At 23.6% G+C, this 20,703-nt stretch overlaps 5 protein-coding genes across 5 annotated transcripts; 4 read left to right on the top strand and 1 right to left on the bottom strand. All coding sequences in view use genetic code 6, as the record gives it.

The window, feature by feature from the left end:
• Positions 1-624: 624 nt before the first annotated feature.
• On the top strand, positions 625-2,388 carry TTHERM_00561530 (eukaryotic aspartyl protease; the record flags this gene model as incomplete). Its single annotated transcript, XM_001010207.2, has 4 exons — positions 625-987; positions 1,047-1,238; positions 1,313-1,970; positions 2,027-2,388. The coding sequence occupies exons 1-4, from the start codon at positions 697-699 to the stop codon at positions 2,386-2,388; spliced, it is 1,503 nt and encodes a 500-aa protein (XP_001010207.2). The 5' UTR covers positions 625-696.
• A 2,888-nt stretch (positions 2,389-5,276) lies between these two features.
• TTHERM_00561510 (eukaryotic aspartyl protease) lies at positions 5,277-7,225 on the top strand (the record flags this gene model as incomplete). Its single annotated transcript, XM_001010205.1, has 4 exons — positions 5,277-5,564; positions 5,625-5,816; positions 5,891-6,539; positions 6,852-7,225. 4 exons carry the CDS (start codon positions 5,277-5,279, stop codon positions 7,223-7,225), a joined length of 1,503 nt encoding a protein of 500 aa, XP_001010205.1.
• A 618-nt stretch (positions 7,226-7,843) lies between these two features.
• TTHERM_00561500 (nucleoside transporter family protein) lies at positions 7,844-9,328 on the top strand (the record flags this gene model as incomplete). The annotated part of the gene is made up of 2 exons (XM_001010204.1): positions 7,844-8,514; positions 8,740-9,328. The coding sequence occupies 2 exons, from the start codon at positions 7,844-7,846 to the stop codon at positions 9,326-9,328; spliced, it is 1,260 nt and encodes a 419-aa protein (XP_001010204.1).
• Positions 9,329-10,061: 733 nt separating this feature from the next.
• On the top strand, positions 10,062-12,313 carry TTHERM_00561490 (hypothetical protein; the record flags this gene model as incomplete). Its single annotated transcript, XM_001010203.2, has 4 exons — positions 10,062-10,688; positions 11,054-11,227; positions 11,323-11,832; positions 11,885-12,313. 4 exons carry the CDS (start codon positions 10,062-10,064, stop codon positions 12,311-12,313), a joined length of 1,740 nt encoding a protein of 579 aa, XP_001010203.2.
• Positions 12,314-14,539: 2,226 nt separating this feature from the next.
• On the bottom strand, positions 14,540-19,921 carry TTHERM_00561470 (hypothetical protein; the record flags this gene model as incomplete). Its single annotated transcript, XM_001010201.2, has 1 exon — positions 14,540-19,921. One exon carries the CDS (start codon positions 19,919-19,921, stop codon positions 14,540-14,542), a length of 5,382 nt encoding a protein of 1,793 aa, XP_001010201.2.
• Positions 19,922-20,703: the final 782 nt, after the last annotated feature.

Below are 20,703 nucleotides of genomic sequence, written 5' to 3'. Positions count from 1 at the left end.
TACTTGTTGTATAATAAATATCATCCTAATTTAATATGCTTAAAGCTATTATAAATGAAAAAAAAATAATTAAATTAAAATCTATTAGTTTAAATTCTTATTTAATCGAATTCGTCTTATGATAATTTTATATACACTCAAATTAATTCCTTGCTTACTATTACATCTATTTGTTTTTGATAATTATTAAATTAATTTAGATTCTTAAAAATTTCAACTAATCTAGTCAATAAATTTTTTTACTTTTATTTTATCTTAAGGCTTTAAATATAATTTTTTAGACTTTAATTCTATGTATAAAATTGAAAACTAAAATTATTTATTATGTATATTTGCTTTTGGTAAGTTGCTAGCATATTTATAAATGATAATTTTGACTATTTTCTTTTACTTAAAATCATTAATTTATCTATTTCTTTTTTCTATTTAGATATTTTTATCTTTATAAAAATAAAAAATGAAGTTTCCCAAATCGATTCTAAAACAACAAAATATCAAAAATTAACATTTTAGGTGATTTTTTTTGCTTATCAGAGAAAAGCAAGATCACAGATTGAAATTTATATTAATAGGTACACAGCACAAGTAAACCCCAAATTTAATATATATTCTTATTAGAAATAGAGCTTTGAATACTTAATTAATTTAAAGTATACTTTAATACTAACTAAAATTAAGTAAGTAAGTCAGTATAAAATGAGGTTTTTATTAGTGCTAAGCTTGGCTTTAAGCTTTTAAATAAGTTTTTAAAATATGATAACTATTCCCTTGGCAAAATAAGAGGCCAATAATGAATCTGTTAAACAAAATAGAAGCTTTTTATAATCGTATAGCGTTGATTCTTTGGTTAATAATTAATAGATGAGTTACTATGGAACTATTCAAGTTGGGAGTTAGAATCAAACATTTAAGGTCATTTTTGATACAGGTTCATATTAGTTATGGCTTCCTAGTAAAAACTGTATCTAGAGTGACTATAATTGCAAGGTAAACTAACTATGGTGATCTTTTTAAATATAAAATTAAATTTTCTAATATAAAAATAGGGATTAAATGGATATTATGATTGCTCTGCTTCAAATGGATGCAGCTTATCAGCAACCCAGAAAACTCTTTCCTATGGAAAAGGATAAGTTAGTGGTTATATAGCAACCACTACTGTTGGAGTTTGTGGACTTTAGCAAGTTAAATAGTCCTTCCTTTTAGTATAACTAGCCTAAGACTTCTCAAATATTTAGGTAAAAAACATTTAAAAAATGACTTAAAAAATTGATTTAATCTAAAAAATACTTAATTTTATATTTTATAATAGGCAGACGGTCTACTTGGTTTGGGATTGTATGATTCATACAATGATAATGGTAACTCATTTGTTACTAATATGAAGAATAGCGGAATAATTTAAGAAGAAATGTTTAGCTTTTATCTTGGATTTGGAAAGAGCGATTCTTAACTAATTTTCGGAGGTTTCGATCCAAAAAAAGTAGCTGACTCTTCCTAAATTTACTTTCATCCAGTCATATTATATGGTTAATAAGGTTATTAAAGATGGTCGATCAGAGTTTAAGTAGTTAATTTTAAGACATTTAGCTATACTTTAAATGCTGTTAATAATTTTGCTATTGTTGACTCTGGAACATCACTTATTCTCTTAAACAGTGATATGTACAAATAATTTGTTACATATTTGATTTAAAATTATAAAGTTTATTAGACATAAGATGGATACTATTATACAAGTTGTAGTACCTCACTCCCTAACATAAATTTTATTTTAAATGACAAAGATGGAATTTAAAGATAATATTCTATCCCTTCATCTTTTTACTATATAAAGACTTAAGGCTAATGCATAATTGGCATTTCAAGTCTCCCCCCCTCAGTAGGTATCTCAGACGTATAAATTATTCTTGGTGACATTTTCATGAGAAGATATGTTTCTTTATTTAGTTATAAAAACTAAACTGTTGGTAAGCACTTAGTTAATAAATAAATATATTTAAATTAAATTTGTTTAAACTTAAAGGTCTAACTTTATCAGTTGCTGATCCAGATGATGATTATACAAATTCTCCTCTTGAAGGATGGTAAATTGCTCTTATTGTAATAGGAGGACTACTAATTATTGGTGTTGTTTCTTTTTGTTTATACAGAAAAGCAAAAGAAAGAAGAGAAAGAAATCGTAATTATCTAAATCAATAGCTGTTATCAAATTAAAATCAACAATAAAATTATTTCTAAGGTTAAGGTGTGGCTATTGGCGGAAATTATTAAAATTAAAACAACTATTAATAACAATAAAATTATTTCTAAGGCTAAGGTGTATTAATAGGTGGTGGAATAAATAATAACTAAAATATTGTATATGGGCAACCAGTTTAAGGATGATTATTTCTTTCATTTTTTATTTGCTAAAAATATTTAAATTAGATAAATATCTAGAATTAAAGTTACTTAAAAGAAAATACAGTTTAACAAGTGTTTAAGAAATATAATTTATGTTTGCTTCGAACTGTGTAATCTCAAAGAATACAAGTAACTCAAATATACAAATCTTGATTTATGATATATTTTATGTTAGTGTTTGTTTTATGCATTAAAAGAATATTTGATTTATCTTTATGTAAATTACATGCATATATATTTTAAAACAAAGCAAATAAAAGATTGTTTTTATTATTTAATATGCTTGACTTTTCAATAATTAATTGGTAGACATTTTTATACAGAAATAAATAAATGTCAAACACTTTTTGATAATTTTTTTTTAATATAATAATAATTATTGAGAAAAATTTATGATAAACCTAATATTTAATTTATCAAAGTTATGCAGGATATTTAAAAACAATATTACTGAAAGTGATTAGCTTATCTTTTTTTATAAAAAATATGGGGTATTTTAAAATGAAATGTTTTTAAAGACTTAACTTTGTATACATAATTGTTACATTGTTAGATAAAATTATATTAATAACTAAATTAACTAATAAGTAAATAATAAATGTGTTTAATATGTAAAGAATTTTTAGTTTAAAAATAAAGAAGCTTATTAAAATGATTGTAAAATATCTAAGATTTATATAAATAATAAGAAATTTATATTTATCAAGAAATTATAAATATTATTAATATTATATATTAAAGGATAAATAGTTAGATAGATAGATTATATGCTTTTTCATCCTTGAAAAATTTATAAATTTTTTATTTAGATATTTTCTTATTCTTGCTAATTAAGGTTACAATTTATTAAAAAGCACCTCAAATTAAAGTAAAATACCACCATAAATTCTAAAACAGCTTAATAATATACAAATGATGAATTGATGTAAATTTTAATGGTTCAAATAGAAAGATATTAATCACTTAAAGAATTTATGGTATTAAATTAATTTTTGTTTGATAATAAGAGTAGAGGATATAAATTTAGGTTATAAATACAATAAAAACCAAAAACTTATTCTTTTTTTTAAACATTAGGATTAATGAATATATTAATAATCGAATATAATTTAATGAATGTTATTCTAAATATTGTATGAAATTACATTTTTTTTCAATTTTATAACAAATATAAAGTATAGCAAGATGCCATACAAAAATTTAGTGGTTTAGATGCCACTTTTTATGAAATAAATTTAAATTTTAATATTTTCAAAATAAAAAATTTAAAATCTTTAAAAATTAATAAATTTAAATATATTATATAAATATAAATGTTTCAAATAATAGATTTATCTTTTATAAAATTATTAATTTTTATCAAATGATTTGCATAGTCTGTTTATAATCAATAAAAGCATTAAAGTGCTATGGATTAAGCATTGTGTATAATAAAAGCTTCAATATTTTGTAGTATTCTATTGATAGTTTTTGGAGTTTGTTTTTGCAAGCAATGTAAAATAAATAAATCTAAGCTAAAAAATGGTGTTTTAATTAAAGAATAGAACATAGATTGTAAAGAAATCATTTAAAACACAAGTAAACATCCTATTGTTGATTCAAATTAAAATTAAAATAAAGATTCTTCATTTGTAATTTGAAGCTAAAATCTGAAATCTGAGAATAAAAAATAATAAGGTATAATATAAAATAATTATGATTACCAAGATAACTTATGACATATTTATAGCTTAATTTTAAAGTACATAAAAAAACAAAAAATGTTTTAAATCTTTAAATAATGATCTTTAAATCTAGAAAAATACGAAAAAAAGAAAAAATATACCTCTATCAAATTTAAATCTTATTATTTGGATATATTTATTCCTTTTAATGAGTTTACATCACTAAAAAAATAATTTGTTTGTAAACTTCTTTTTGCTTTCGAATAATTAAATATTCAATCAAATTATTAATTTTCATATAAATATCAACTAATTTCATTTATTTTTTTATCAATAATTTTATTTCATTTATTTTGAATATACTTTAATCACCATTAATTAAAAAATACTTTTTAAGTTATTCAATATTTTTTTTCTTCATAAAATTCTTCAAGCATGTTTGCTTGCTTAACTTTTAATAAAAAAAAAAAAATAATAAAATTGTATTCTATTTATTTGAAAATTATTTACAGCTTTTTTTTAATAATTAATTGTTAAATTTAGTAACCATCTTTTAGGTCTAAACTATTTTTTTCCATTTATTTATTATTAATTCTGCTTTGTATTTTTTTGTTTTAATTTAAATTCTGCTTGTTATGTCATTAATATCATCCTAATTATAATATGCTTTAAACTATTATAAATGATAAAAATATTTAACTTAATATCTATTAAATTAATTTAACTTTCTTAAAATGTCAACTAATCTAGTCAATAACTTTTTTTATTTTTATTTTATCATGCAGTTTTAAATATGATTTTTTAGACTTTTATAATATGTGTAAAATTGAAAACTAAAATTATTTATTATGTGTATTTGGTTTTTCCATATAGTTAGTTTATTTAAAAATGATAACTTTTACTGTTTTTGTTTCCTTAAAATGATTGATTTATCTAATTCTTTTATAAATTTAGATATTTTAATCTTTATTAAAATAAAAAACAAAGGCTAATTACCACATATATTCTAAAACAACAAAATATCTAAATGTTAATATTTTTGATGGTTTTTTATCAGAGTAAAGCAAAATCACCGATTGAAATTTATATTAATAGGTGCAAAACACAAGTAAACTCCAAATTTAATAAATATATTTAAGAAATAAAAACTTTGAAAACCTAATTAATTTAAAGAATACTTTAACACTAACTAAAATTAAGTAAAAAATGAGGTTTTTATTTGTGTTAAGCTTGGCTCTAAGCTTTTAAATAACTTTTTAAAATATATTAAATATTCCCCTGACAAAATAGGAGGCCAATAATGAATCAGTTAAGCAAAATAGAAGCTTTTTACAATCATATAGTGTTAATTCTTTGGTTAACTATGAATTGGCACACTATTATGGTACTATTCAAGTTGGGAGTTAGAATCAAACATTTAAGGTTAATTTTGATACAGGTTCAGATACCTTATGGATACCTAGTAAAGATTGTGTCTAGAGTGGTAAATGCTAGGTAAATTAACTATTGTGATCTTTTTAAATATAAACTTAAATTATCTAATATAAAAAATAGGGATTAAATGTACACTATGATTGCTCTGCTTCAAATGGATGCAGTTAAACAACAAAATAATACTCTATATAATATGGAACAGGAGAAATTAGTGGTTATATAGCAACTACTACTGTCGGTGTTTGTGGACTTTAGCAAGTTTAGTAGTCCTTCGTTTTAGTATAACAAACCTAAGACTTCTAAAATAGTTAAGTAAAAAACTTTTAAAAAATGACTATAAAAACTGAGTTTATCTAAAAAATACTTAATTTTAAATTTTATAATAGTATGACTGTCTACTTGGTTTAGGAATGTATGATTTAATTAATGGTAATGGTAACTCATTTGTTACTAATATGAAGAATAACGGAATAATTTAACAAGATATGTTTAGTTTTTATCTTGGATTTGGCAAGAGCGATTCTTAACTAGTTTTTGGAGGTTTTGATCCTAAAAAAGTAGCTGACACTTCCTAAATTTATTTTCATCCAGTCACGTTAATTCAAAAAGAGTTGTAAAGATGGTAGATCCCAGTCAAATAAGTTAATTTTGAAAAATTTAGCTATAATTTAAGCATTAACAGTAATTTTGCTCTTGTTGACTCTGGAGCATCACTTATTTACTTAAGCAGTGATATGCACAGATAATTTTTTACATATTTGATTTAAAATTATAAAGTTTATGAGAAATCGAGTGAATATTATTACACAAGTTGTAGTACCTCACTCCCCAACATAAATTTTATTTTAAATGACACTGATGGAATCGAAAGATAATATTCTATTCCTTCATCTTTCTACTATATAGAGATCTAAGACGAATGTTTAATTGGCATTAAAAGAATGCCAGATAAATTGTCAGACGTGTAAATTATTCTTGGTAACGTTTTCATGAGAAGATATGTTACTATATTTACTCATAATAACGCTACTATTGGTAAGCACTTAGTTAATTCTATTATTAATTTATTTAACTTATTCTTTTACAAAAATAAACTCAAAAAAACTAGCTTTAGAATCTATTCTTATAAAATATAATATTTTGAAATAGGGTAAAATTTCAAAATTATTTTTTATAATTAAATATCAAACCCAAAAAATTAATCCAAACATTATTATTAATTAATAGCTGCTAGTTTATACCTCTACCATTTTTTTTAATTTGATAAAAGATTAAAATTTATTTATTTATTTATTTGATTGAGTAAATATCAAAAATACATTAAATTAAATTTTTTTAAACTTAAAGGTCTAACTCTATCAGTTGCTAATCCAGATGATGATTATAGAAATTATCCTCTTAAAGGATGGTAAATTGCTCTTATTGTAGTAGGAGGAGTTTTAATTATAGGTGTTATTTCCTACTGTTTATACAGAAAAGTAAAAGAAAGAAGAGAAAGAAATCGTAATTATCTAAATCAATAGCTGTTATCAAATTAAAATCAGCAATAAATATATTTCTAAGGTTAAGATGTTGCTATAGATGGGGATTATTAAAATGATAACAATCATTAATAAGAATAAAATCAGTTCTAAGACTAAGGTGTTTTAATAGATGGCGCAATAAATCATGACTAAAATAATAATTAAAATATTGTATATGGACAATCAGTTTAAGGATGATTTTTTCTTTGCTAAAAACATTTATATTAGATAAATATTTAGAATTAAATTTTATTAATAGAAAATAGAGTTTAATAAGTGTTTAAGAAATAAATTTATGTTTATTTACTTCAATAGTGTTTATTTTCCTTATTATTAACTCAATCAACATATCTTATATATATATATTTTTAGTTAGTCTTTAAAAAATAATAATAAGAATTAAATTTCGTTAGATTTATTTTTTTACAAGTCTAAAACTTTAAAAATAAAATTAAGTGAATCTTTTGTGTACCTTATTCATTTTCTTTCATATGATGTTAAATTTAAAAATAAAAAATAGGAAATGCTGTAGTCAAAAATTAAAAAGATTAATTAAGTTTATTATTTGTATTAATTTTAAACAAATGTAAGCAATAAATGAATTTTGTATTAAATCTTTTAAATACATAATCTATGTACTTAAATATAAGATTAATTTTATATTGAGTTTATACCTAAATATTTGTTCAAAACAGAGATTTTAATTTCAGATTTATCAAAATATTACAAATTTACTAATAATTTGAGTAAATTATACAACAAAACAAAGCAAATAATTCAATTAAAAATTAAGGATACATAAAAAAAGAAGCTTAAATGAATGACATTTTACTATTAATAGACTAAAAAAATGATCCTAATTTTTTAGAAAAATTGAACTACGCCTTTTTAGGTGTTAGTGGTGTATTGGGTTGGAATGCTGTTCTTACTTCTCTTCAATACTTTGATGATTAGTTTGAAAATTATGATATTAGCTTTTTACTCCCAATCCCTTAATTGTTTGCAAATTTCTTTTTTGGAGCTATTCTACCTTAATTGAGAAAGTATATCCATGTAAAGGTTTGTGTTATTGGGTCTATGATTGGAATGATTATTTGTTTAGCAACTTTGCCCGTGATAACTTACTTTATGAGCCAAACTCTGATGGGTTTTATTTTTGTTTTGACACTGTCTTTCTTTTTAGGTATGTTTAATGCAGTACTATAGGGCGCTGTAGTTAGCATAACGAATGTTGTTCATCATAAATTGGCAGCTATTTACTGGACATATAATGGGTTTTCTGGTTTACTTATGAATCTTTTTTATGCAATTTCGTTATTGATTTTTCCTTCAAGTCTTCAAACAGGTGCTATTTTTTACTATTCAATTTCTGCACTGTTTATATCTACTGCAGCATTTTTCTTTAATAAATACTACAACAAAAAATATAACATCGGAGATGATTAACAAGAGCACTAATTGCTTGATGATGACTTATATGAAAAATCGTAATTAATTTATTTAATTTCAATAATTTTTAGCTTTTAAAATATTCTCTTCTAATTTAGAAGTATAAATTTATTCTTAAACATTTAATGCTTTAAAAAGTTTGTATGGACAATTTTACACTTATTTTTTTTTTTGAAAGTTTGATAAATTCTATTTAGAATTTGAGGTCAAAATTAAATATAATTGTTAGTAATTCATTTAGGAGACATTAATATATAAAAAAGGTCAACAAAAAGCTAATCTTCTTATAACCAGGGAGGAAAATCTGAGTATTTTAGTCTCATATGGAGAGCATTTAAGGCAGGTTTCCCAATTCCATTGCTAATTTGGCTTCATTTTGTTTAACTTTAAACAGTGTTTCCAGGTTTAGCTGTGTTTAAGGTAGATTTAGGATGGTCTTCAAACACTTGGAATTCTCTTTTCTTAATAACTTTTGCAAATGTAGGAGACACAATAGGAAAATATGCTGCAGGAATAATTAAAAAGTATTACAATTTAAAGATCATAATAGCTTTGATCATGTCTAGATTCCTCTTAATTGCTTTTTTTATTTTGAGTGCATACTATACTTATGAAGATGAATAGATATTCTTTAGATAATCGTATTTTATAGTTTTAAACATAATTATTTTTTCTTTTCTGACTGGCTTTTGCACTTCTGCTTTGATGTAGTTATCTCCTTCCCTCTTAAAAGAAGATGAGTTAGTTCTAAAAGAATAACTAGGATTTGTAAATGTAGTTATGCTCACTTTTGGAATTTCTTGTGGTACTTTTACTGCCCTTTCCTTTACAAACTTTGGAAAGACAAATTGAAATTCGATATTAATTAAATAAACTTCTTAATTAAATTAAAATAATAAAATCTATTTATTTAAATTCATATTTTATTTTAACTTTAAAATTTTAGAAATGTAAATTTGTTTGAAATACTAAAAAAAAATATATGTTTGTTAAATATTAAAAATTAAATTAAATTTAAATAATAAAATCAATTAATTTAAATTCATATTTAAATTTAACTTTGTAAAAAAAACAAAAAAATTATTTATGTTTGTTTTTTAAAAATAATTTTTTAATTTTAAGATTATCTTAAAAATCAATGACAAAAAGAAAAATTCTATGAATGCAAGAATAATTGGATACTCAGTTTTAATTAATTTTATTTAAGGTAAAAAATAATGAAGAAAAATTTTTGGTAATTAAAATCTGCAGTATTCCATCAAAGAAATAACATTCATTATATTTTTTTTGTATAAAATGTATGAATGGACTGCTGACTTATTCATTATGTTTAATTAATATATGATAAAATAAAGGTTAGGATTATTGTATTGAACATGAAAAATAAATAAATAAATAGATTAATAGATAGATGGATCCATAGATAGATATATAGATACTATATTGAAGAAAGAAAATTCTGAAAAATTAAACAAAAACACAAACAAAAACAAAGTATATTTAAAATTAAGATATATAGTATATTGATAGTAAGTATCAAGTATTAGTTAAAAATAAAATTCAAAAAGAATTAAAAGCAGCATAGATGAATTTCATTAACAAAGCTAGATCTTAATTAGGTCTCTTCAAAGAATTTATCGTCATGCCTCGTATGGGCTGGAAGTTGAGAAAACCAAGCAGAAAAGTTACTATTTATGAATAAGAAAGAAGAGCTTAGAAATAATTAGAAAAAGAATACAGAGCTAAAGTTATAAGTGATTATTGGAATTCATAAACAATTTTAGAAAATGAATACATTGAGAAATATACACGCGAAGAATTAGAACGTAAGAAGAAAAGCGATCAAAATTTCCGTGATTCAATTATTCGTATTGCCAAAGCAACTTAAAACCATGTTGAATTCTTGAAAAAGAGATCAGCTCTTGATGAAGCTAAAGAACGCAAACACATTTTAGAACAAGACGTTAAAGCTATGAACAAAAAGAGAATTTTGAATATTATGCAATAAGAATCTAGACATTGGATCAATCAATAAAATGTTAATAATATTAATCCTGATTCCATTATGCCTGCTACTATTTACGACGAAACTGACTACTATCTTAAATTACACGAATAAGCTTTCCTTTTCGAATAAGGTAGATTAGAAGAAATGGAAAAAGTCTCTCTTGAAACCGAAGAAATATAATATAAGAACTCAGTTCTCATGCCTGTAAATATTTAAAGACAGAAATGGCAAACATATAATAATATTTTTTTTAACTTGGGTTAGTTTGTTTGTTCTTTTTTTGTTTTAATAAAGCTGATTGCTTGCTTGCTTTTGATAGCTTTTCTTGCTTTCATTCATAATTTAGCTTCTTTTATTTTAGCGATAGTAAATATGGATTTGTCAAGCAAAATTAAAATGCAAATATATTTATTTGTAATTCTATGAACTTAGTTAATATGGATGTAAAGCACTGAAAGCTGCTATTTTTATGCATAAACTACCCACTTTACTATATAAAAATACTAAAAGATTCATTCATATTTTATTAGAATTTAATTCTAAATTTAATTATATTTTAAATTGAAAAGATCTACCAAGATGTTATTTCTATGATTAAGCATTTAAAGAGCACTGAATCATTCAAATTAGAAAAGGAATTCTAGGCTGCTAAAAGAATTCTCATTGAAGACTGCAGAAATATGTAAATCGAAGATTAACTTGAAGAAAAGATGGCAAAACTCGAAAAGGCTTTCAATACTCTTGTAAATATTACATACAAACTAAATTGAATAAAAAAGATGAATCAAAATTATTTTAAAGTGTTTAATAATAACAATTTATAAATTAATTTAAATAGAGAAAAGCTTAAAAGGAGAAATTCGATTAGCCTGAAAATCAATTGGAGTTCTTACATGAACATTTATTAATTTTATACAATATGTTAAGAAAATGGGGTGAGTACACTAATATGTTAAAAATACCTGCTACTGTTGTTAGAGATATTCTTCACGAAAGATAAGTAATGTTGGAAAAGAAGAAACTTATTAGAAAGTAAAATTTAGAATAGGCTAAAAATTAAGATAGAGATACTGAAGAAAATGAATAAGATTCTGATATTCAAAGTAATGACGAAAGAGAAACTTCAGACTCTGAAGATGAAATTGATATTGCTAAATTGATTGAAGAAGAAAAGTTAAGACAAGAAAAAATTAAGGAATAATAGAGACTTTTTGAAGAAAGAAAGCTCCAAATGGAAAAGGAATAAGCAGAAGAAGAATAAGCTGAACAAAAGCAAACTATTCAAGATGATCTTTTAAACCCTGAAAAGGCTATCGAAAATTTAATGCTTCAATTTGAAAAAAAAGCTGTAAAAGATTTTTATTTTTTTAAATATGATTTTAATTTCATTAATAAAATAGGAAGAAGAATTGAACGCTGAATTCCACATTGAAAAAAATAGTTTATATGGAAATGATAAAAATGCTGTAGATTCAAGAGATTTCTATAAAGGAATTGATTTAGAAAATGTTTTCCCAAGAGCTTTAATTGATAACTCTTTCGATTTCACCAAATTAAGTGGTTTACCTTTCTAAAATGTTAAGGAAGCTTTGAGAAATGAAGAAAAAATTGAATTACTTAGAGGTGAAGATCCCAATAATTCTCCTCGTAAGTTTGAAACTGCTCTCATTGTTGAAGTCTTCAAGCTCAAGTCTCAATAACTTAGAGCTGCATCCCTTACAAGAGCTTAATAACAAAAGTTAAATGATATTGATACTCTCCTCGATCTAATAGGTGAAATTAAGGTTGAAGAACCTACCTTCTTACTCAAGATATGGAAGAATTTCTGATCAAATTAACAAAATTTTAAATTACATAATGAATGAAAAGAGCTCAAAACATACTGAAAAATAATCAACTGAGATAAGAGCGCAAGAACTATAAATATTTCAATGCATAAAACATTTCTTATAAGAAAATTATTTAAATTAAGTATGTATCTCTTAAATATTTACTTGCTCCTCTTTATTATTAACTATTATCTTTCTATTACTTATTTCAAGCACAATATTTATTTTTGTCTGTTCATTTATTTAGTGTCTCTAAATATTTATTTCATTCATTTATATACTTTTTATAAACCAAACTCTACCTTTTTTGTTATTTATTAAACACCATTCACATAAAAAATTATAAATAACTTATTTAATAAAAATTATTTATAAATAACTTTATAAATTCTTTTAAAAAAATTATTAAACAAACATTCAATCAATCGAATTTACTAAAATATTTATGTTTCTAGCCATTAATCGACTAATTTATTTCATTTTTAAGCAGAAACAGCAATTCTTTCTTTCATTCTTGAATTTCTTGTGCTGATATTTCATTTTAAAAATAATACTAAATTATTTAAGTTGCTGTCAATAATAAAATGATAAAAGTAAAAAAGGTTGTCGACACTGGGACTTCCCAAGCGGTCCCCCACCTTAGTACTAACCCAGCCTTAAGGCGCTTAACTTCGGAGTTCGAATGGGATCCGGTGTTTTCACCTTAGTATGGCCGACAACAAAATTAAAGCTTACTATCGTATTTTTATAGTTATGTAAAAAAGTAATAATAAATTTTTAAGGAAACAAAGTCAAATGTATTAAAAAATTATTTTATTAAGTTTAAATTATTTAAACTAAAAATTAAAAAAGGTTGTCGACACTGGGACTTCCCAAGCGGTCCCCCACCTTAGTACTAACCCAGCCTTAAGGCGCTTAACTTCGGAGTTCGAATGGGATCCGGTGTTTTCACCTTAGTATGGCCGACAACAAAATTAAAACTTAGATTGTGTTTTTATAGATTAGAAAAAAATAGTAAATCCATTAACAATTAATTTTAAAGTAGAAAAGTGAAAATAAAAAAATTATTTTGTTAAATTTCTATTATTTGAAACAAAAATTAAAAAAGGTTGTCGACACTGGGACTTCCCAAGCGGTCCCCCACCTTAGTACTAACCCAGCCTTAAGGCGCTTAACTTCGGAGTTCGAATGGGATCCGGTGTTTTCACCTTAGTATGGCCGACAACAAAATTAAAGCTTACGATTGTGTTTTTATAGTTAAGTATAAAAAAAATAACAAATTGTTAAGCCAATAAAATCAAAAATAAGAAAAAATTATTTTATTAATCTTGAATTATTTTAACTAAAAATTAAAAAAGGTTGTCGACACTGGGACTTCCCAAGCGGTCCCCCACCTTAGTACTAACCCAGCCTTAAGGCGCTTAACTTCGGAGTTCGAATGGGATCCGGTGTTTTCACCTTAGTATGGCCGACAACAAAATTAAAACTTAGACTGTGTTTTTATAATCTATAAAAAAGTAGCAAACTTTTTATCAAATAACTTCAAAGCAAACTAAATCTAAATAAAAAAATCATTTAATTAAGTTTTAATTATTTGAAACAAAAACTAAAAAAGGTTGTCGACACTGGGACTTCCCAAGCGGTCCCCCACCTTAGTACTAACCCAGCCTTAAGGCGCTTAACTTCGGAGTTCGAATGGGATCCGGTGTTTTCACCTTAGTATGGCCGACAACAAAATTAAAGCTTACGATTGTGTTTTTATAGTTAAGTATAAAAAAAATAACAAATTGTTAAGCCAATAAAATCAAAAATAAGAAAAAATTATTTTATTAATCTTGAATTATTTTAACTAAAAATTAAAAAAGGTTGTCGACACTGGGACTTCCCAAGCGGTCCCCCACCTTAGTACTAACCCAGCCTTAAGGCGCTTAACTTCGGAGTTCGAATGGGATCCGGTGTTTTCACCTTAGTATGGCCGACAACAAAATTATAAGTTTTAATCTTATATTTATAATGAATTAATAATTAAAAGTGTAAAATTAGTTTCTTGATATAACTTTGTAGCAAAAATTTAATTTATAAAAAGAGAATTTAATAAATATGAATGGATAAAATACATACATACATAATTTTTAATTGATAAATTCTATTATGAAAAATTAATTTTAATAATACAAACACACCATAATTAATTTTATTATATAAAAATTATTTTGGAAAAATAAATCAATAAATTTAGCTTTAAGATGAAAAGTTATCTTAAATTAATTTGCTTTGCTATTTTTGATATTAAAGTTTTTATTATCTTTATTAAATATTATTATTTAGTTATGATTTAGATAAGGAAACTTTGTCAGCTACTTATTCTTTACTTTTATTAAAATTAAAATTTTATTGAAAATTTTAATTAAACTAAGAAGGAGTATATTTATCAGCTTTTTTCACCTAAGATTATGGTGAGCTATATGTGAACTGTGTTGAAGTATTACTTGGTGAAAGAAGATAATTAAGTTTTAATGCCTATAAACTATTATTTTACTGTTTAAAATCTAACTATTATATCTTGTAACTGTTATTGTTGCTTGTTAGAATCTATTTATATTTTGAAGATTCTACTATAGGATTAGGAGAATAAAAAGGACTGCCATTATTGCTAACAGATATCACTTTATTACTCATTATTTTGGCTTAATTTAAGGTTTGAAAGCTAGTTTCTTGGTCTTCTTTGTTTTTAGAAATCTGATTATTTTGAGTTTTATTTTGTTTTATCTAACTATTGAGATTACCCAAATTATTTTGATTAAGTGAATTAATATGCTAATAAGGTTAGTAATTTTAAGATATATTTTTATTAGAAATAGTTTGATTATTCGTTTATGTAAAATTATTATAATTATTACTACTACCAAATACATTTTTTTACATATTTAAATTGGTTGAGCCATCTTGTTTAGGAGAAGTTAGATTTATTTAATGTATTGAATGAGATTAATTTCTAGGAATTAGATTTTCTTATATTAAAGAGGGTGTTAATGTAGTCGATTAATATCTTTTGTGATTAGTTTTTTATTAATATTAACTGTTTTAAAAGTTGTTGTTTGACTAGATATCAATTTTAATATTTTGTGTATTATTCGTCTAATGTAATATTGAGTTATTATTTTGCATATTTTTTAGGTTGTTGTTTGATAGTAGAAGTATGCTCTTGGGTTATTATTCAAGTTTATTTTTTTGATTATCAATACAATATTATTATGAGGTCGTATTATAGTTATTAGAAATGTTAAAAGTTTGGTTTTTAGTTCCAATTTAATTATTTTCGAATGATCTATTTTAGACTATCAAAGAAGATAAATCTTTTATATGAGTATTTAAGAGGGTGCTATTTACTTTTATACTCTCAGACATGCTATTTTAAAGATTTTCACTCATATAGCTTTCAATATCATTCCACTCTTCAATTTCTATATTTTTATTAGCAATACCCTCATTATTCAATGTATCAAGCTACTCGTTTAAAGCTTTACTTTAGCTGATATTAGGAGTCTGAAGTATTTATTTTTCCTTTACTTCACAAGCACAATAAGCTAAGCTATTTTATGATTGTACATCATCGTTTTTTACAAGTTAATTTAAATAATTTTTTTCTGATTCAAATTTAGATGGTGTTGTTGTTAGTTTTGTATTTGTAGAAATGTTTTTCTAAGGGCTTAAAATAATTAAAGTTTTTGAGTTGTTGTTGTTGTTGTTTTAATCAATTTATTTTAAATTATAATTTTTTTGAGAGTAAATCTCACTACCGATTTAATTTATAGTTTTATTATAGAAGTCATATGATTTATTCCTTTGTGTGATTGGTGATTAGATATAATTTAAAGGAGATTATATATTTGATCTACTGACAATTACTCTCTATGGAGATCCATATACATGACTAAAACACTGTTCAGTAATTTCGTCTTTTAAGGTATCATGCTTTGAAATTTGTTCATGAATTGAGGTTGAAAACTAATGTCTGCTTGATTCATTAACAAATTTAGCAGTTTGCTATAGATGATTTTCAATGCTATTTTAATTTAGATAAGTTTTTCCTTATTGTGCATGTTTAACTTTTTCTTCTGTTAAAAATTATTGTGAGTTTTTCAATTCCTCAAACCTTTAATTTTATGGACTACTAAAAGTGTATGTGTTTGCATTAATATTAACACAGCTTTCCCCTAAAAATTTTTTTTATAAAGACTCATTCAAATCAATCGATTGATGAATGATTTGCGACTATTGAAGATTTTACTCATTAAATTTAACAATATTTTGTGAGTAAGGGCTTTTAAGTAAATTATTATACAAGCCTATATCTGGTTAATATAAATTTTATTGATGATGAAAATTCTCACTTTTAAAATTTTAGCTTGAGAGAAAAGAATTGCTATTATCGATAGTTGTGCTATTTAGCTGATTTACATTTTTTATTTATGATGGGATATCTTTTTAATAAATTTGAATGGAATTTTATTTTCCATCGAAGGCTAAATTATCAATTAGATTGATACTTCTTTATTAAACATGGTAATTATTTAATAATACTTAACTCTGATTATTGCTGTTGTATAAATTAAATTGATTAAAGGAATAAGTACTTTATTAGGGTGATTATAACTTGGATTGATAAAAGTTTTAATCGTTGCTTAGGTATGAAATATTCTACTTACTTGCCTACTCCGTATGAATACTGCTTTTGTTTTGAATAGAATCATATTCTTTTTATAGCTCAGTTCCTTTTTTCTCTTCTTAAGTATTCAAAAAATAAAAATTTTTATTTGTCCTCTCATATGGCTTTTAGCTTGACATGTCGTTATTTAAATTCAAATTCAAAGAATAAAACTTTTGATGACCAACATAAGGGATAGATATCTCTGGACTCTTAATACTAGTAACTGCTTAATTTGATAGTGGATTATAGAACTGGAGTGTAGTAGAAAGTGATTAGTTTGTAGTCGAAGACTCAGACTATCTTCTTCCTGTTGTCATAATTGTTATTTAATTCTAATTTAAGAAATTGTTGTTATCTTTTATGATAGACTAATTGCTAATAGATATTGTGTCTTTGTTTGAATTTAAGCAATCTTTATTGTTGTGGTTAGAAACTGAATACTCTTTTCCGCTATTCTATGTTGGATATTCACTGAAGTTTGATATTCTATTCTCAGAAACACTTTCGTTTTTTGCAATTTATTTATTATTTAAGAATTATTAATTTAAATTAGTACAAAATTAAGAAGAATATTTATTATTATTATCGATACTTATTTAATTTATTTTTTGAGTATTTTCTGGCTAATTTTTAATTATTAAGGAATTCTATTTATCAGCCAATAAACTAACATTTTTTTATTAATTAAAATCTTGATTTTGTAATTTACTTTCTGAAATTTTGAAACAAGGAATTGAAATAGGACTTGATTGTTACTTGATGCTTTTAAATTATTGAGTATTCGTTATTTAGTTTTTTATATCTTTTGTGGTCTTAGTTTGATAAGATTAAACTAAGGAATAACTTTTGTGCTTTAAAATACTTTAATAATTTTTTTAATCTATTTCAAGCTATTATTTATAATCAAATTAATTTTCTTTTTAGTTTTTACTTTTAATTTATTCTGCTTCTTGTAATGCCAAGTGTTTTTTGTTTGTCACACTTAATTCATTTTAAATCATCTTTGACTTATTAAGTAAATTATTTTATTTGCTTATACTTTAAAATTACATTTCATCATCATCATTTTTGCTTCTTTGTATGATATCAACTTGAACATTTTTTAGAAAATTGTTCAGCTTTTTTTCATTTTCATTTTCGATTTCTTTAGGATGAGAAGGGGACTTTAAAAGTTCAGAGCAGTTTTAATGTTTTTAGTTATTTTTTTGAGATGAATTTATCTTAGAATTTATATTTTAATTTAAATTTATATCTGAAAGATTCATTTTTTGTGAGGAACAATATTATAAATTTTCAAATTATTAATTTTTTTAAAACAAATAATTGTTTAAAAGAGTTGCTCCTCCAATTAAATTGTTGGAGTTTTAATCTTATTTTGGAGTGGTTTCCAAATTTCTAACATCTAAGGGGGGAATTTTTAATTTTTAGCTCAAATTTTATTGATATTCTAGTTGAAGAGGACGTTTTACAGTTACAAATTCGTCCATAGTGAGAGAAGCTTCAGTTTGTAAATCCAAGTTATGTAATTAATTATATAATTCAATGCAATTTGGTCTTTTTTATTCTTTGGCTTCTAAGCATGTACTAAGTATTTAATAAAGAGATAGAGAGAACATTTATTTCACTTGTGAAAGTAAATCAAATACGAGTTAAAAATTTATAGTAACATCCTTTGTCTTTTCATTTGTAATATAAAGATATTTTATATTTTGAGATGCATTTAAGTTTGATTTTTACTAGAACTACTATGAATTAAGTGGAGCTTAGCAACATTCTACATTTCCACAAAAGATTATTTAAAGCAAGAGCATTCCAAAACTAAAGACTTAACTTTTGTAAGGATCAAATTCTAAATTGGAAAGTATTTATTTGGCCAAGTTTTTAGTTTACTGAGTAGAATTATTGTGAGCTACTGGATTTAATTTCTAAAGCTAATTTAGTTGTTCTAGTGAGAGTAAAATATTGTCTTCTTAAATCTTTTATTGAAGTTATTTTGTTTTCAAAATGTGGTGGGTAGCAATGTGAAAATTTGTATGAGAAAAATCTTTATTGTAGCATTAAACTATTGAAAGCTTCAAGTGGCCATCATGAGTAAAAAATATTGTTTATGGACGTAAATCCCCATGGATTATAGATTTTTGCTATAACAAATTAAGGGTATCAACTACTGAGTCAATAATATACCAAATTTCTTTTTCAGTAAAAGCAGGCACATAACTATTTTAATTGCCTCTAGGAGTAACCTGCGAAGAGGGATTCTTTTTATATGTTTATTTTGATTATTTTTTTTAACTTGAATAGCTTCTTGATGTAGAGCTCGGCACTGATTATTCTTATTTTTTATCTCCATTAAGCGACAAACTAGATTTTTAGTTAAGTTATGATATGATTAGCTTCCTCTTCTTTAATACGCTAAAGAGATTTTCAGAGTAATAATCACATTATACTCTTCCAACAAAAAGCTTATCATTATTCTAGTTTGTTGTAGCAATTGTTTAAGTCGATTAGATATTTATAATATTTGGGTGAATAATTTTTTAAAGTAAATTTACTGATTTTAGCGCCTCATTAAGTTAGTTTTAATCTTAAAATGTTTTTTCAATAATTAAACAACTACTTGTTAATATTGTTTAATTGTCTTTGCCTACTTAATCCTTTAAAATATCTGAATCTAAATTAGCACTTGAATTTGATTTCTTTTTAGATTATGCAAACTTTTTTGTTATAACTACTACTTTTCCAAAATAATCATCTGTCAATTCTTAATTGAAATGTTCATCCTATTAAGACTATCCTTACAAGTAGGATTTATTATCCACTTTTTGTTCCTACCTATTTCTTTCGCATTCGTACTAAATCGAACATAAAGGATAACTACTAGATTTCTAATTACCCATATTGCTATTATTTCAATTCTAATAGTGTTATTTTTTGTTAAAAAAACTTAAAAAATTTTAAAGCTTTTCAGTTTGTTTTATCTTATATGTTTTTGAAAGAAAGGAGTATTTAGAAAAATTAGTTGTTAAGCTTTTAATCCAAATTAATATGTTTAATTTATTTATATTTTTTTGTTATAATGAGAAATTTCACTAATCGGTTTTAGTTAAAAACACACACTTGATAATTCCAAAAATAATTAATTATAAGTAAGTAATTGATGATCAAATAAAATTGTCTATCAAATTGATAATATTTTATACTGGATTAATTGGAGTTGTACTATTTATTTTAAATAAATAAAATATGGTAATTTTACAAAAAAATTTAAATAAGAAAATAAATTAGTTACTCTAAATTACAACAAAGTAATTTACTTTTTCAAATTTAGTACTATATTGTTTTGTAGTTATTAAAATGAGTAAGTTAAATATTAGAAAAAATAAAAAAGCTTTTATAAAATTTCTTAATTAATTTAGTAATATTTAAAAATATAATACTGATAATTAATATTTTCTTGACTAATACTTCTTCATAAAATTTAATTTAAAAATAAGAAATTAATTAAATATAAAATTTATTTGTCATATCGTTAAATAGATTAATAATCTAAAAATAGAGTAATTCAAAACTTTCTAAAGATCTAAATAATGAGTACTATAACTCAAATAGAATGTAAATCATAAATAAGTAAATTTATGTTTAAAATTTAACCAAATTTAGATTAGAGTAAAAAATTTTC

This window comes from Tetrahymena thermophila (genome assembly GCF_000189635.1).
Source record: "Tetrahymena thermophila SB210 genomic scaffold scf_8254763, whole genome shotgun sequence".
Lineage (NCBI taxonomy): Eukaryota > Ciliophora > Oligohymenophorea > Hymenostomatida > Tetrahymenidae > Tetrahymena > Tetrahymena thermophila.
Note: the sequence above shows the minus strand (reverse complement) of the source record. Positions and strands in the feature narration are given on the sequence as shown.